The sequence below is a fragment of the Epinephelus moara genome, chromosome 23, assembly GCF_006386435.1.
Source record: "Epinephelus moara isolate mb chromosome 23, YSFRI_EMoa_1.0, whole genome shotgun sequence".
NCBI lineage: Eukaryota > Metazoa > Chordata > Actinopteri > Perciformes > Serranidae > Epinephelus > Epinephelus moara.
In genome coordinates, this window is record NC_065528.1 from 31,766,040 (window position 1) to 31,785,042 (window position 19,003).

Sequence of the window (19,003 nt, forward strand, 5' to 3'; positions counted from 1 at the left end):
ACTTTGCACTTGAAGGTTGCCCGTTCACTTACGTTTCAACAGGTCTGACGCTACTATGCGCCCCGGCTGTATCTAGGCTAACGGCTAACATGCTAACTATTATTTTTATGTCACTAGTCACTTGAAACAAATTTAGGACGATAGGAGACAGGTTAAAATAAACCGAAATTTCCCTTGAAGTGTTGAACAAGACAATGGAGGAGAAACGAACACAGTTGTGCCGACATTTTCACTTCCGGGGATATTCCGAATCACAGCAACCCGTGCACCTCCACCCACCTGGGTATTTTCAAAAGAGCGCTGATGGACACAAGACAGTAAGAAAGTAACACCAGCAACTGTGCGACCAATGAGACTTTGTTGGGACAAGAGCACATCGACCAATCAGAAGGTGTCAGCCCTAAAACTAAGCTTGATTTCAATCTTCTCTTAAAAATACTGAACTTGTTCTGAAGTTCAACCCCTGATATGTTTCATGCTGATTTCTGAGTAGTGCTAACGTCAAACCTCCTGAAGTTGTAGTTTTGTATCTTTGTTTTTACCCAGATTGGTGTCGGCGCGAATGATCATCTGAGTTTTTCCATCTTCTGTGTTTTTGAGGTGCAGAGTCCCCACTCCTTTCTCTTTGAACTCGGAGTCCTTCTTGTAGAACAGTTTACACCTGAAACAGAAACACGTGTGGGTTAGAATTTATAAGAACAATCACTCAAGGTCACCTCACGGGCAAAGATAGAGAGAATAACAGCAGATTTAATAAATAAAGTTTTTTCAACACCATTAACATCATTTAATTAACGACAGCGAGACGTACTTCTTTGAGTAGAAGGCGTCATCCTCTTTCACCTCTTTGACCTCTGGTTTGGGCGGCTCCTCCGACTCCTCGTCTCCGTTCTCGTCTACAAAAAGAAAAATTACATTTTATTAAATTATGTCATTCACATTTTTTAACAAGAAGATCGAGACAAAAGGATCAGACTGTCAGGAGTCATGGGACATAAAACGCCTCCAAAATATAAATGTAAAAACATAAAGGAGGTGAATGTTAGATGTTTAGGACTAAAACTGAAACAATTCATCGATCTAAAGATAATTAATCAGCATTTATTTTAATAATTAAGTGGTTTTGACTTCTCAAATGTGATTGTGTCTTTGAAATATTAATCAGTTTTGGTCTGATTGAACAAAACAAGCAATTTATTTCCACGTCAGTTTGGACGACCTGATTAATTGACAAATGTCAGATTGACAGATAATAAAAATAATGTGCAGCCTTAGTTTACATGACACCGTCCTTTATCTGCTTAAAATCAGATTGTAGACAAACACTAGTTACCTGACAAAAGGTGACTTCATTACTAGATATCCAGTAACAATTAAACCAAATAAAAGAGATCCTGTTTTATTTCACAGTAAACTCAATATCTTTACAGGAGTTGTTCGCTCTTCCAGGACAGTCAGGCTGCAACGATTAATCAGTTAGTCGTCATCTATAAATGAATCGCCAACTAATTTGACAATCGATTAATTGGTTCGAGTCCTTTTTTTTTAAGCAAAATAATTCAAAATTTCTGATTCCAGCTGCTTAAATGTGAATATTTTCTGGTTTCTTTCGTCCTCTGTGAGAGCAAACAGAATATCTTTGGGTTGTGGACAAAACAAGACATTTAAAGACGTCATTTTGGGCTTTTAGGAACACGATCAACATGTGTTTAACCACTTTCGGACATGTTATAGATGTAATATGAAGAGTTTATAAAGTGATGTTGGTGTGATCCCTCCTGACGAGACTTAATCAGCTATAACTGATTGTATTTAACTGAAATCCTCACAGAGCTTCAGTTTTAAGTATCTTTGTGCAGGATTGTTAACACGAATTAATCTAGAATTAATTAAGGATCTGATTATCTCCATTAAAAGTGATACTTGTTTAACCAGATTACATTAAAAACATGAGGTTTACGCTGGAGCTGAAGTCAGTCAATTAATCGATACTTGCTGACTGATGAATTGTTTGAGTGATTTTCCATAAATCAATTGTTCCCATGTTATAAATATATACTATTTACTGGTTTTCTTCTAAGATAGAGAGCTGCGTATCTTAGATATCTGACTGCTGTTTCAATTAAACCTAAAAAACTGAAGTTATTTTCCACACTGACTCAGATCGATTAGTCGACTGACAGAAAATATATCAGGAGCTGTTTTGGTGATTGATTTAATAATCTAAAAATGCAACAGGATTAGAACTGCTGTTCAAATTAACCCTTTGAAACCTGAGCTAATTGGCTGGATTTCTTTCACAAACATGGGAAGAAGGCAACGAGCAACAAAAAATGAAATGAGAAATTAGTAAAAAAGCAAATTAAAAACGAGATTAGTTTAAAAAAAAATTAAAACAAGGAAATTACGTTAAAAAAACACTTAAAATTACAGTTGTTTTGTACCAAACATAATAATCATAAATGTAATTTTTCCCTAGCTTTTGTTTTTTCCCTATTGCTCAATAGTCAAAGGCTCAGATACGTGTTAAAGACGTGTGAACGCAGCAGGAGAAAAGTGACGTCACTCCAGGTTTCAAAGGATTAACAAGTTTTGAAAGGAAGTCATCTTGTAACTGCGTCTACGCTGCGGTTCATCGATTTTACGCCGCCCAGACTACGTCGTTTTTGACTGTCATGTTCACGTAAAACCTGATAAACCTCATTTCACACAGTGATTAGAAGCAGAGCCGACGTAATCAGATGATTAATCGATTGAGACATTTATAGACGTCTCCTTGGACTCTGGGAACCGAGGATATAGTCGGCTATTTTTAACTTCTGTCGGACATTTAATAAACTAATTATTATTCGTTTTAATATCTGACAGTTACTGTCTTGATTAATTAGGTCGTGAAAACACCCATCACAACTTTCCAGAGCTTCAAGTGACGTCATGACGCTGGTAAGTGTGCACGACCTGCAGTCCAAAACCAGAAATATATAATATTCACTGTCATATGTGAGAAATATAAACTTCAAATCTTCATATTTAAGAAGCTGGAACAGGTGAGAATTTGAAATGATTCACCGATGATCAAAACAGTCGCTGATTGTTTCTTTGGTCGACTAATTGTTGCAGCTCTAAATCGATCAATCAACAGATAATAAGATAGTTAATTAGTGATTTATGCTTCCTGTGACACCAGCTGAAGGAAAAATGTCAATTAGAAATAAGGAAATTACAGATTTTAGTCTCAGCTTTCTCTCTACATTTGCGAGCATTATAATATTTTCCTGGCGGTGTACCTGCAGGCCGAGCGTCTTCGGTCTTCGTCCCGCTGAAGGACAGCGGTGCAGCAGATCCAGGAGCTCCAAACAGGGAGGTCTGGCTGGAGGAGGCGCTGGAGGAGAAGGAGAAGCTGGGGGTAGATGTTTTGGACCCTAAGGAGCCGAGAACCGAGCTGTCCACCTTCTGACCGAAGTTAAACGTGACACCGGTGTTGATCGGAGCAGCGGTGGAGGCGCTTTTGTCCCGGGTCGAGTCTTCTGTCGTGTTTTTGCCAAAGGAGAACAAAGCGGTGGTGGCTGGAGCCACCGAGCTGCTTCTGCTGCCGGAGGAGGAAGATGAGGGAGGAGGAGGAGGAGGGGTGGCTGTGGTTGGCAGCATCCCTCCCTGCTTCTTCTCCTCAGAGCCTCCATCAGCAGATCCAGCTCCATACTGGCGCTCGATGCTGGCCAGGTGCCGCTCGTAATCCCTGAAGATAGGGTTGAGATCACACAGAGGGTTGTCGTTCACGTGCTTGGTGATCCAGTCCCGCACCGAGCAGTTGAGAGCAGTGAGCTGCCGGCTGTACTCCTTGTTGCCGACACTGCTGCTGCTGCTGCTGCTGCAGGAGCTCGAGCTTTGAGTCGGGCTCGGGGTGGAGCCATTGGTCTGCTTGGCGGTGATGTCAGCAGTGGGCTTGGCGGAGGTGGGGCCGTTGAATGTTAGACCTGAGATGATGAAGGGAGAAATGTTAGTGTGACAGCAGCTGGATGAGGCTGAGAGGAGGCTGAGAGGAGGCTGAGAGGAGGAGAGTGGAGGAGCACCCCCTCCCCCCTCTGCAGCCCCCCGTCCTGCTCTGCAGCGACACGACAACATGAAATGAAAGAGCAGACACACACACACACACACACACACACACACACACACACACACACACTGATTCAGCTCCATTACACTCCAACACAGAACCAAGAAACCTCAACAATGGAGCACATTTTCAACTCCATTACGTGTCAACAGGCAACTGAAACCGGCCAGCAGAGAGCGAGACGCCTTATGTAAGTCAGAGAAAATTAAAACGATGTAAAATCAGGTCACATCCAGTTTAAAGAAGCAGAGACACAGCTGCTCTGCTGCATGCAACTACACAGGAAGCTAATTATAGATTACTAATCAATTTATCTGTCACATTAAAATCATAAAATACAATTCCATTTAAATGTAACTGTGTCAGTCACATGCTGTACGTGTGGATGCACAATTAATCTATCAAACCATATTTCAAACTGTAACTTGCATAATCTACAGAGCTGATTTAAAAATACTTTGAACAAAGAACAGTACAGATAAATGTTTGCTTTTTAGTCCTCAAAAAACTGACACTTGTGATGAGAATTATAATAAAAACTTTAAAAAAAATGAGCACAAAATACATCTTTATCTTTTTTCTTTCTTTTTTTAAATATATATATATATATATGTGTATAATTTGACCTTTATTTATTTAACATAACATTATTTATTTTTTATACACCAGAAAAACTGCAGACAGGCATTTTCTATCAAAAAACGTTTTTACTTTTTAAAATTAAGTAGTTCTAAACAGTGACTTCATTTATACCTAAACAAAGATTTTATTTTATATCATTATTAATTATTATTATTTATGCTAAAATACTGTTTTCACTGTAAAAAAAAAAAACTTGCCAAGATGGCGCTGATGTGTTGGTGCACATTGTTTTCTTTTGTTAATTCAGTGTTAATCTGCAGTACCTGTATGAACAACAGGGAAACAATACCTGTGGATTTATTTCCCACTTTTCCTTAAACCTAAACGTGGCCTCACCTTAATAAAACAACAAACCTGAGCTTGTTAGATATTGTTCTCGGGGACTTAACAAAAGGTAAACTAAGCCATGACCAGGCTTGGGCGGTATCACCAGGGTATTCAGAAATGCGGTCATAAATACAGGTGCTTCTCTTTTTATTAAACTCATTGTGTGCACACACAGCACGCTCCACCAGAGGTCAGTCTGTGGTCTCTACTGTGAAACAGGCAGCAAGACACAGTGACACACAGTGGTGGAGGAGTAACGCTGGGTCACATTGGTTGCATGAGCAGCGCGTGTGCGTAGTGAAACCTCTCATTTTTTTGACGCCCATCTGGTGCACAGGACCGCAAACAGCAACGACTGAGAGAGACGTTGGAGAAAACGGCATAATTATCTGCATCTACGCAAATTAAGGTTAATTTTGATCGTTTTTGATTGTTGGGACAGTGGACTAACTAACTGGATGAGTAGAGTTTGAATGAAGTGAGATAACGACAACGCAATTACGCCACTCTCAGTTCCATGACTGAGAGAAACGAGAATTGAAAAGATGTACAGTTGTATTTCTCTGTTAATAAGGAAAACAGATGTGATAATATTACTTTTCTTAAAATTCTGTGAGTTCCTACTGTGTATTTATTAGTTTGAAAACCTAAAAGAGCTTGCAGAAAGTAGTGGACTCATCGACTGGGGGGGGGCACACACTCATACCATCATATACCGCCATGACCCCCTCAAATACAGGCAGTTTATCAAATAACCGGATCTGAAAGTACTTTGGATTATTGACTAACTTCACATACACAAAATATTACGGTTTTTGCTCTTCTTCAGGAAAAGATAATACTCCTACCAAGCTGTTTACATGGCTAATGAAACGAATATTCCACTAATACTGCAGCCGTGCAGACTCCGATTAATGTGCCCTATCATATCGTTTATCACGTCAAAATACAGAAAAGTGGAAAAGCTGAATCGGCTTGGCATTTTGCTTCTTTTCAAAAAATAGGATTTCCTATTTTGGTAGGAGTTTCCTACTGGTGGCGAACACAGCCTCTCTTTCATTCCTTCAACTTCTTAAAAAGGTCAGTGCTGTGATATTTGTGCGTATCCAAAAACATATTGATATCCAAGTTAGGCCTGTCACAATAACAAATTTTGCTGGGCGATTAATTGCGTCAGAAATTATTGTGATAATATTGCGTAATATTGTGCTTTTAAGACCATTTTTATTATTGTAATTGTTGTATTTCTGCTGTTTTTAGACCATTTTTTAAACTTATATAATGATAATAAAGGCATAATGATGCAAGTGCACCCTTTTAAAGAGAAATAAACATTTATTTAACAAAATATTTAGGAATGCAAAAAAGAAAATTTAAATATCCGAAATAAATAAATAAAGACCTTTATAAATACAAAAAAATAGACTGTCAGTCTCTCACTCTCAGGTGTGCAGTTAAGTTGGTCGTATTCGCTCTTTTTGTTGAGATGGTTTTAGAACAAACCCGGCACAACGGCTCGTCCAAATTACTGGGCTGCCCTCTGTCATTTGGTTTAAATCCAGAACACTCCCACACAGGGTCCGTGGTGTTTGGTTTAGGAACAAGTTCCCTGTCTTTCTCTGACGCTCAACTCCGTGTTTTTTTCTCCGCCTCGTCTCCCCCTCATGAAGATCGCACTGTGTGTGTGTGGCCCATAGCCCCGCCTCCCCCACAGAGACAAAGACACTCGATGACAAGAGCTTTCCCTCCGTTCATTACGCTAATGAACCAACTCACCTGGCTGCCAGATGATGCACAGCAGTGAATGCTCTTGTCGTCCAGTCTCTTTGGTGGAGAGAGACGAGGAAAACAAACACGCAGGAATATGGCAATCAATCCCTTTTAATTTACCGTGCAATTAACCGACTTATCGCATATCGCGGCAGGCCTAATCCAAGTCTTTCATGATGTTTCAAACACCAGAAATGTCTAATTTTTGTTTAGGGTGTGCATCTCTGACCCAGAATTCTAGACTCTTGGCTAGTTGGTTTGTGACACGCACAGAGCTGACTGTAAACAGACAAGACGCTGTATGTTGCAAACTGCGGTTAAAAACCTTAATTGACACGCACATTCAATATGCGCTGTTTACATGTCCAACGATTGCTCCTAAACCTCTGCTCTGCTACACTCTGACCACATCATGCTCCACCTGATCCCCACAGTCAGACAGAAATCAGAACTCTATACACACACACACACACACACACACACACACACTTTATTAGTCTTGCTCTCCTCTGCTGGTTAGTCACTGCAGTCCATGTCCACCACAGAGTTCTCTCTTTGTCAGTCACATATAATGTGATTTCAGTGAGTCATGGTCACAGTCGCTGCAGCTAAACAGACCTGCTGTGGTTGTTCTGCCTGTTTGAGCAGCAGAAAGAACCTCCCTCATGGCTAATAACGATCAAACTGGTGATACAGGCAGAACACACCTCCAATACCCCTTGTCCACCAAAATTAGTGTAAACACGGGTTTTTTTATACAGAGGTAAACCCACCTTTCCCACTGCAATAAAAAGTCGGCAGTTTTTTTGTGCAGTGGGAAATAGGCTGAACTTTCTGTCTGTTAAATATCAGTCAGTGAATTCATATCAAAGGCCAACAGTTGTCTCCTCACCAGGTGTAGCAGTGGATGCTGCAGGAGATGAGAAACCTCCAAATGAAGGGGTGATGCTGTTTCCGTTGGTCAGACCGCTCAGGCCCTTAAAGCCTCCTCCGTTCCCAAAACCAGAAAACGCTGTTGGAGCTGAGCCTCCGCTCGCTGCCGGCGTGGTCAAAGAAAACCCTTTAAAACCTTTGAAGGTTCCACTTCCCTCGGCCTGAGACAAGAGAGGACATTTAGAAAGCAGCAAAACACTGTGTGGGGTTACTGATGAAAGCTGAGACAAAAGAGGAATCTATGTCGTCGAGTCTTTACTCAATCTCTGTTTCACAATGTGATGTGAAACTCTGTGAAACTCATTGATGGTTTTACCTCTGCTCCAATATTTCTGCGCTTGGCCTTCTTAATCGCCCGGTTCTTCAACACATCCTCACTTGCAACTGAAAACGTTCCGGCCTGAGGAAGGACACATCAGATTTACAGGTTAATGCATCACCATCGTCCTAAATCTGACCAATCAAACATCTAAACACAGATGTCTTTGTATTCAAGGTTTTAAATCATCAGTTTTTATTGAGTTTCAAAATAAAAAAGATGTAAACTCTGGGGAAAATTTGGGGATTTGGAGATGCTATAACACCTGCAATACGTCTTTCTAGATCAGGAAAATGCAAATTTAGGCTAAATACAAATTTACAACATATCATTATTTATCAATTGTCGATGTCGTCTTTAAATGTAAAGCCGAAATAAATTACTAATAACTGGTCATAGCTCCTTTCCCCAGATTATCTTAATTCTCTCAAGCTACCAACACCAAAAATCTGTGTCCACACTGCTTTAGTCTGAATTTAAGTTAAATGTTTCTGTGTATATTTGCGACTCACCTCCTCTCCCTCCTCCTCCTGATCCCAGTTCCTGTCCGTTAGCTCTTTATCAGCGATCCTCTTCGCCATCCCACCTGCTCTGTGACACAGAAAGAGAACAGTAACACGGTTAGCGGGCCACCATCTTATCTAAGTAGTTCATCGGCTGGGTCATACCGGACTGAACAAACCAGATGTTCACAAAATAAGCCGAACAAAGAGCGTTAAAACAATGACACAGACTTTATACGTCTACTTCTCTACATTTATGAGTGGAATATTGTACCTGCTAAATACTCTAGTAAAGCACAAGTATCTCAAGACTCTGCTCAAGTACATTGTACGGTAAATGTACTGATGGTATCCCTCCAGAATATTCGTACAACACATCGGCAGGATGTTTGTAGTTGTAAGGCTTTGATTACTTTCATTATTAAAGTGTAAATTACTTCTACTACTAATATATAGTCTATTAGTTACTGGGCAGACAGTATTCTATTTTCCTTTATTTCTTATCTATGGCTTTTTGTTGTTTTTGTGATTTATGTTTCTTGGCTGCTTTATCTGTCTGAATATTTTCTTTCTTATTTTCTCACTCTTTGTTCTTTAAAGAAAATGGTGTAAAACGGTGCTGTCAAAAGTTCACACAGCCCAAGTTTCAGGCTTTTAATTCACTTTCAAGGTAGTCATGTCCACAGTTACAGAGAAGCAGTCCTTCCTGGATCTCAGATTTCAGGCTTTACTCAGGATTTACTCGTTAAACATGTATAAAAAGAACTTGATAATCTAAGACATGAGTAGCGCAGTAGTTAAAATATTGGGATAAATTATCACATGTTTAAAACAGACACATATTTGTGGTCAGATGTACAGTAATTACAAAGTGGATAAACAAATGTAAACAGTAATGGAATAATTAATGTATGATATTGTAAGAACAAGCAATATTAAGACAGATGTAAACAGGTAGTAAAGCAGTCTGTAAAAGGGCAATGATTTGTTTTGTGATTTATGTTATGTGGTTACTCTGTCAGTTTCTCTGTCAATTAACTGCTTTACTCAATAGTCATAAATGAAACTGGTGTATTAAGTTTCCAGAGACCAATGTGACGCATTTAGAGGTCTTGTTTCATACAATCAACAATTCAAAACTGAAATATATTCAGTTTACAAGCACAGAAGTCTATTAAACCAGCATATATTCACATTTAATGAACTAAGACCTCAACATTTTGGACATTTATGTATAAACCCGGTTTACAGTCATCACACAGGAACATTAGTTATGACATCAAATACAAAGTTTGAGAATTAACGACTCTGCCATAGATAATTTTATTTCCAATCAACTCCCTGAACACTTCACACTGACACCACACAGAGTTTAAGTTAGGTAACAGTTACCTAGCATCACTTGGTTAGCTCTTCATCCAGGCTATCACATTATATACTTTATATGATCCGATGAATAACGGTTCAGTCAGATTAACGGTTAACCAGGTAAAATAATTAACTATTAACTGTCCAGGCACAGACAAGCCTTCTAATAACTTCATCCCGGTGTCTACCATCCACCTCAGGGTGCTAACCGGTAAGCTAGCGGCGTTAAAGCTAACCGGGCCGCACACATTAGCAGCTAACATCATGTTAAATACCGCCTGGATGCTAACGTTAGCTCCTCACACAGGCTGGTTTTAATTATTATTTTACTGAATTTAAAGTCACCTTTTCTGGAATGTAAATTCCAACCTCTTCCTCTGAGTGATTCACGGACGGCTCCACGTAACGCAGACGGTTTCAGAGATGTTAGCTCACCAGCGTCTCCGGTAAAGACCTCTGTGTTTTGAACGAGTCTCACGCCGCCATTTTACATAGCAATATCCGCATGGGTTCGCGCGCCCCACCTTCTTGGTCATGCGCAGGAGAGTCGGCGTTGCTTTTTCTATGGGAGTTGTAGTCCATAACAGCTTGGCTTTTTATTCCACTTTATTATCAAATGTACAGAAATACTGTATGTCTGGGGAGAAGTTATGGGACATCAGGTAAAATGGGCATATTAGCAGCCAATCACAAAACATGTTATTAGGCCTACATTGTATCCTAGCCTCGCGTCACCAGGCTCTTCACGTACGGGGAAGAGCCTGGGGGTTTTTTTGTTTGTTTGTTTGTTTTTTGTTGTTTGTTTTTCATTATTGAACATTTTTATAATACAATACAAAAAGGCAGTTTTATACAGAGTGAATAATTACTTAGGACTGACAACTGAGCAGCAATATCAGAAGTATATGAACATAGATACAATTAAATAAGACAGACATAAGAAAATAAATAACCCGCTAATCAAAATAAAATAACCAAATAAAACAACACAAGTGGTCAGTCAGGAATTACATAAATATTCATAAATGTGTAGGGCTTTTTTCATTTTACAACATTTTATATATCTTTTATATAATATTATCTCATTTAGATATGCATTAAATGTAGGGGTAGTTTTTAAAAATCTGCATTTATGTATGAAATATTTGGCCAAAAGAATTAAATTGTTATTCCCAAATTCTGTTTTTTTGTCCTCCATTTGAATGCCAAACATTATGTTTTCATATGTTAAAATTGGAACATTTTGACAGGTTATCCAATCTTGAAAGGCGTCCCAATAGTTAATTCACAAGAGAAAAAAAGGTGATCTGTGGTTTCAATGTCAGAGTTACAGAAAGTACAACTATTCAGATCCAAGTTAAACCTTAGATGTAGAAACTCATTCGACAGATAAACCTCATTCAGAATCTTAAAATGAACCTTTTTCACCTTTGGTGGAATTGGAAAGGAAAGGTAGCTGGATCTTATTTTAGTTATAACATTTTTTGTGTATTTTTGCAGATATTTTCTTTTCAGCGGTGATGGGAAACAAATTGAAGTGAGAGTATTCCTTAAAATTTTATTATTGCATTTTTTATCTAAAAAGTTGCAACCATCTGTAACTAACGAAGGCTCTTGTGGAATAACCACCGAATAGGTTAGTATGCCTTTGATTAAAAGAATAATTGCTTGTGGGATTGCCTTAATCACAGTGCTGTATTGCCTATTAGTACAGACAAGATTGTATTTTCCAATGAAACCGTCATATGTTAATACATTGCCACAGTTATCTAATAAATGTATAATCGACCAGATTCCTTTCTCCATCCATTCATTGTAAAAGAAGGATTTTCTCTTGATTAATATGCTTCTTCTATTATTCTATTGTTCCATATTGGGACTGCGTGTGGAGTAAAGTTATGTTTGTATATGAGATTGCATTGCATTGCCTGCATTTAGGAAGTTTGAGGACTTTTACATGAATGTCTATGAGAGTGAATCGGGGTGATTTCCATCCAGGCTGATATCGCCCCAAATGGTCAGAACGCGACTTCACACTGCGGCTGATTGGATATTCAGAGGCAGGACGAGCTGTTTCAAGTGAAAATTATCAGAATAATTAATATATTGTGTGTATATATGACAATAATGATGATGATAATCATACATTTATTATCATCATCTTTCTTTTCTTTTGTGGCTCAAGGTGGGGCGGCGCCCTATCACCCTCTATTGGCCAGCCGTCTATGTGTGTGTGTGTGTGTGTGTGTGTGTGTGTGTGTAAATATATATGTATAAATATACCCTTACCAGCCACTTTATTAGGTACACCTGTTCAACTGCTCATTAACACAAATAGCTAATCAGCCAATCACGTGGCAGCAACTCAGTGCATTTAATCGTGTAGACATGTTGAAGACGAGCTGCTGAAGTTGGTTGGCATGGTTGTTGGTGCCAGACGGGCTGGTCTGAGTATTTACTGGGATTTTCACCACAACCACCTCTAGGGTTAGGTTAGGGGAATGAAGATGTCTTTTCAAACAAATTTTCTGTTGTCCTGTCGGACGTACAGAGAGGGGTAGGGTTAGGGGTTAGGGTGAGTTGTTGGGACTTCCCCTGGAGATCTGGTTCTGGCAGCCAAACACTCTTCATCTGCACACACTGTGATGCCACACAGCTGGTTCAATATCAGCAAAGTTTCCCTTTATATTCATTGTCTTGTGTGGCGATCAGCAGTGATGTGGTGGTTCACTTTTACACTGTGATCTGTAGCCTATAGTTCGGCTTTAGCTTCTAACTATCTTTGTCTTTTTAACCTGTTGTTGCTGCTGAGTCAGTTTGACATCCTGGATATATCCTTCAAACACAGACTGTAGACCCCTCTGTCTGCTTCTCTCTGACATCACTGTTTCATTCGTCCAAAAATATGATAATATTTCTTCAGGGAGTGCAGTTAGTTACAGTGTGGACTCCATGTTTACTGCGACAGCTTGTTGGACATCACAAAGGGGCGGGGCTTAGCGAAAGGTTAATTGCATGAGGCTCTATATGACCGAGGTAGAGATGGAGATGTAAGTAATTATACTTACTTAAATAGGCTACAATTTTGGGGTACTTGTTTGATAGTTACTAGTTACTTTGCTTCTTGAAGAGAAAATTGGGCTGGGGGGGAAACTGATCCTTAAATGCAGAATGAAAAGTATCAAATTTTTCATCTAAACTCCTGAAAGTTATTTTGATATGATGATAACAAAAATGGCTTAATTTTAACATCATTCTCAGTAGGCAAAATGTTGTTTTTAATGTTTGTAAATCACACATTAGGTAGCTTACTAATAAAATCTTGCATCTTTAAGGACTAACATTATTAATTAATTCAAATGTAACCCTCAACTTTACAATCTTGATAACATCATTAATGGAATAAATAATGTCTATTAGAATTAGACATTTGAAATAAAATGTCGCTACGACGAGGTCAGAATAACTGATGGTTTGAGATGTAAAGTGACAGTTATCAGTCGCTCCACCTGTAAATGAGTTCTACTTTGATATAACCTGTGTTCTCACAGCCTGTCCCTTCAGTTAAATGGTGTTTTTTTGATTTGCCGGTCAATCCATTTCAGCTTTTACTCCATCTTTCAGCAGTGCTGTGTGTTTCAGAAAGAAAAAAAGAAAAATCAGGATGCATGCAGAGACTCGAGGGATCGGGGGGTAAAATGGTGCAGAGCTGGGCAGCAGATGGCTCGTCTCCAAGCTTTCAGGATCCCGGTCGGCCTTGCCAAATAGGAACAGGTGCTGGAGAAAGTAGGAAGTGAGCTGTGGGCCCTGGCGGCAGCAGGAGACCCTTGACCAGCTGGCGAGGAGAAAATGGAAAGACTTGGCAGCAGAAAAAAGAGAAAAACCTGTATAATGTAGAAGGAACAGGCCGGCCAACATGTGAGGCTGAGAGAGGCAGGGGTTCTTTAAACACATCACACTGACTGATGGGAGCGTTTTAGAGAAGGCTGACACCAAATCCTGCTTTTTCTTTTCTGATATTTTGAGTTTAGTTCCAAAACAAAAGGGAGCAAGATGTTGTTATCGACATGCTAAAAACAATTCAGAGTGATCGGAGCTTCTTTAAGAGAACTGAACACAATACACAGTGGTGTGAAATACAGAGAGACTTATCATTTCTTAAATAATCGTTTATAAAATATTCCAAAAGTTAAAGAAAAGAGTCCGGCATTTTGGGAAATATTCTTATTTGCACTCTGGAGTCATGCTGTGGTTAGCTTAGCTTAGCATAAAGAGTGTAAGCAGGGTGAAACAACTAGCATAGCTCTGTCCAAAGTTAAAAAATATATGTACCATCACCTGTAAGGCTCATTGATGTTTCATGTTCAGTGAGCACAGGCACTCATTTTGATTTCTGCACCGACACACTGGTGCTAAAACTGGCAACCTCACTGTGACTTATGCAGCGTTTACTTGACTTGTCCGTCAGCTCTACATATGTGGCCTACGCCGTTGTGAACATTTATACTTGTGCGATGGTGTGTATGTGTCACTCTGCAGTTACACCTCCATAACACTAGTTGGCAGTGGGGTTTCTGTGAAGTGCTGTAAAGTTTAGTTGATTCAAAACACACATTAAACACACATTAAACACGCATTAAACACACATTAAACACACATTAAACACACATTAAACATGCATTAAACACACATTAAACATGGCTTAATAGAGACCATTTCAAACACAAGTACACAAATCAGCTTCGCTATAAATTTCCCCACAAATACAGCATGCTAACGTTATTAGCACGAGCCTATGGCATTTTACATTGTATAAATTAGCCTAGCAGCTAGCAGGCTTTTCCTCTACTCATATAAAGACAGGGACAACAGCAACATTTAACAAAGGTAACATTACAAAATTTGTCATCATTACAACTAAAAAAAAAATGCAGGAAAGACAACAATGACTAAAATACAGCCAGTGTTGTGGTTTGCTGGTCTAAAACAGTGGCCTGCAGCTTGGCAGGCATCTCGCACAGATGTCATGCCATCCACCATCCTCTCCACCTCCAGATGACAAAGTCAGCTCATATTTTAGGCAACACCACTTTAGAAATGCAGATATGATATGAATGAAATGTAAATGTAAAGTATTCATGGTATGCAGAAACAACGTACAATGCCAACATTTTCTAACGGGCTTCCAATTAAATTCAAAATGCATCTCTTTTACATCAACTACAAAAAAACAAAACCCATTTGTTCACTTTTTGTAGCTCTACTGTAAATACTTGCTGTTTTCCTGTATCTTATGTCTCAGTATCTGAATATGTTTTAGTTTTGTACTGTTTAACATTTTATAGACTCGTCAGTAAATCTATTATTTGCTGTATCTGAAAATCTGTATCTCTAAATGTTAATTGTGACATGTGAACGATTCCTGAGCAGGTTTTCCCTTCACCAGGCTGAGTATCTACCATCGTCTTCAGATCCTGCTGGTCTAACAGAGGCAGCTCCTTCCTGCTGTGCAGAGTGAATTACAGTGTGTTGATAAGATGGAGGACCTCTCAGCTCAGTGTGGAGGCCCCCCGTCTCAGCAGGGGTCCCCTGAAGTCTGGAGCAGCCGGCGGGGATCAGAGCGAGTCGGTCCGGGCCCTTCGGAGCTCAGCGGGGTCGGTTTGTATGGGACCAAACTTCAGAGCTGTGAGCGGAATCAAAGCCGGCGTCTCCTCTGAGAGAGCTGATAACGTGTTGATCAGCGGTTGTGAAACGATGTTGAACATCAGCGATTATTACAAATGAGGTGGGACGAGGGAAAGCTAACGGAGAGCCACGATGAACACATGAAGTCACTGTGACTGAGAATTACAGAGTCTAAGATTAATATGAAATCTTCATCTTAACATTCTTCACTTCTTCATATTCATAGATCTTCATATTCACTCATTCATTTGCTCATTTGTTTATTCATTACTTAACTCATTTCTTTATCTATTTCATGTATGTATTCACACATGCATCACTTCATCTGCTTATTTGTTTATACCATATATTCATTCATTCATACATTCGTGTATGTACTGGTGTAGTTATTTCATATTTTGATTCCTTCGCTCATTCATTCATTTATTTATTTTTATGCATATATTCACACATGCATCACTTCATCTGCTTATTTGTTTAAACCATATACTCATTCATTCATTCATTCATTCATTCATTCATTCATTCATTCATGTACTGGTGTAGTTATTTCATATTTTGATTCCTTCGCTCATTCATTCATTTATTTATTTTCATGTGTGTATTCACACATGCATCACTTCATTCTCTTATTTGTTTAAACCATATACTCATTCATTCATTCATTCATTCATTCATTCATGTACTGGTTTATTTATTCCATATTTTGATTCCTTCACTCATTTATTTATTTAATGTATTCACACATGCATCCATTCATATGCTTTTTTGTTTATTATACACATGTATATTCATTAATGTATTCATTATTTCACTCATCTTCCTATATGCTCATTCATTCATTCATTCATTCACTCATTCACTCATTCATTCAAGTAATTACGGCTACTATTAATGACCAATTTATTATCACAACTGTTTATCAGTCCTTTCATCCATTTATACTCTTATTGGTTTATCCATTCATTAGTTTCATCTGTTTGTCCATTAACTCATTAATTAATGTATTCATTCACTCAATTAGTAATTTAATATACTAAGTACTTTATTTATTCACTTATTCATTCATTAGTTTATCCGTTGTCTTTCTTCCTTGCTTCATTCATACATTCATTAATTCACACATTCATTCATTCACCAAGGAAATGTTATTACTATTAATTACCAATTTATTATTAGCACTATTCATAAATCCTTTTATTCATTCATTGCCTACATTATTAGTTCATTCATGAATTAGATCACCTGTTGGCTCACTTGTCCATTCACCCATTAATTAAATTCAGTCATTCAATTCAGTTTAATAACCCAATTCATTTTCTTTCTTTTTTTCATTCATTAGTTAGTTTATTCATCGTCTTTCTTTATCATTCATTCATTCATTTGTATACCCATCGAGTGAGGTCAGTTTATCATTTGTATTAATCCATTCATCCACTCACCTACAAATCAGTCTTTTTGCCATTTGCTTATCTGTTCATTCATTCATCAGTTAATCTATTTTCATAATGATTGATTGATTGATTGATTGATTGATTGATTGATTGATTGATTGATTGATTGATTGATTGATTCATTCATTCATTCATTCATTCATTCATTCACCAGGTAATGGATTAGTTGATATAGGAATCCTTTCAATTATTCACTTGCTTTATTTTCAGAATACAGTACAGTCAAACTGTACATTCATCCATTCATCTCCACTTTATGAATTCTCTGAATAAAAGAGGAGCACCTCTGGTAATAATCTCGTCTCATAGCTGCAGACCTTCCCTCAGACTGCTGCCTCTAATTAATTATTATATTTGATTAAATCATTAAGATCATGCCGTCATTTTATTTCATGCGTCTCGTCTCTAATTGCCCGTTCGGCAGACAGATCTACGTGTCAATTAGTCTTTTGCAAATGGAGCTATAATTAGGTTGAATTAATTGACTGGCTATGTGGACAGCAATTAGTTCAGTGACAAATTAAAAGGAAGCAGAACTGATGTTCTTAATGATCCAAAATGTTGTATCCATTTAAGGAAAGGTGAGAGGACATTTTTTAAAATCTCCTTTCTTTTCTGTTTCTGATTAAAAACAGCTGAAATTTAAACTGGACCTCTTTGTGGAGGTTTCATGTACTGGGAGGAGAACAGCCTAATGCCTTCTAGTGGCTGACAGCGGTACTAAAGGGAACAACAAAGGACAAATCTACCATCTATAATTCAAAAGCTTACTCATTTTCCCATTAACTCTCCTGTCAGTCCATCAAACAACAGATTTAAACTATAAAAGTCACAAATGACCAATGTTCCAAAGTCCCAGTATAACTGAAAAATATAGATTTAATCTGTATAAAGTAGAAAGTTGAGTAGAACCTCAAATTTCAAAGCAACATCTTTAACAACTGAACAATTTTTGTTTGGTTTTTGCCTCAGAGTCATGATGGATTATTGAACAGGCTCAGGGGCTGTCCTGGCTTTCACCTGTAAAACCTCTCTCAGATTAACACATACTGACCAGGAAGAGGCTCAAAATGACCACAAAGAGAAAGACATGCAAAGAAACTGCAAGGAGACACAAAATAACTTCAAAAACAGGCAAAAAACACACACAAGGAGACACAAAATTACTACAAGGAAACAAAAAAACATCTGCAGGGAAACACAAAATGACCAACAAAGACACAAATTTACTTCGAGAGACACAAAATTATCTCATAGAGACACAAAAACACAAAAAGATGCACGACAACAAAACCACACAAAACAACCCAAATGAGACAAAAAACGACTGCAAGGAGACACGCCCAACTAAAACAACAACAACAAATGACACAAAATTACGTTTAAGAGACACATGATGAATTTATAGAAACACAAAACAATCTCAAAGAGACACATAATGACTACAAAGCGACATGAAACAACTAGAAGGACACATAATGACAACAAAGACATACATAATGACTGCAAAGCAACAGAAAGCGACCACAAAGAGACAGAAAATAATTACAAAGCAACACAAAAGGACCACCAGGAGTCACAAAACAAGCACAAGGAGACACAGAATGAGTACAAAGCGACACAAAAAGACCACAAAGAGACACACACACACAACAACTGAAAAGAGACACAAAAGAACCGCAAAGAGACATAAAAGGACGACCAGGAAATACAAACCAACGGCAAGAAGACACAAAATGACTACAAAGAGACACAAAACAACCACAAAGAGACACAAAATGACCACAAAGAGAAACAAAACAACTGCACGGAGACACAAAAGGACCACAAAGAGAAACAAAACAACCGCAAAGAAACACAAAAGGACCACAAAGAGAAACAAAACAAC

The 19,003-nt window shown here is 38.4% G+C and overlaps 1 protein-coding gene across 1 annotated transcript in view; it reads right to left on the reverse strand.

The window, feature by feature from the left end:
* Positions 1–10,488, reverse strand: part of nup50 (nucleoporin 50) — a 14,780-nt gene extending 4,292 nt beyond the window's left edge. Inside the window, exons 1-7 of the mRNA XM_050035930.1 lie at positions 10,322–10,488; positions 8,618–8,696; positions 8,103–8,186; positions 7,746–7,947; positions 3,288–3,974; positions 812–896; positions 543–661 (exon numbers count right to left, since the gene is read on the reverse strand). Of these exons, the coding sequence (XP_049891887.1) occupies positions 543–661; positions 812–896; positions 3,288–3,974; positions 7,746–7,947; positions 8,103–8,186; positions 8,618–8,686 (1,246 nt within the window). The 5' untranslated portion in view covers positions 8,687–8,696; positions 10,322–10,488. The remainder of the gene's footprint in view (positions 1–542; positions 662–811; positions 897–3,287; positions 3,975–7,745; positions 7,948–8,102; positions 8,187–8,617; positions 8,697–10,321) is intronic.
* Between the last annotated feature and the right edge of the window lie 8,515 nt (positions 10,489–19,003).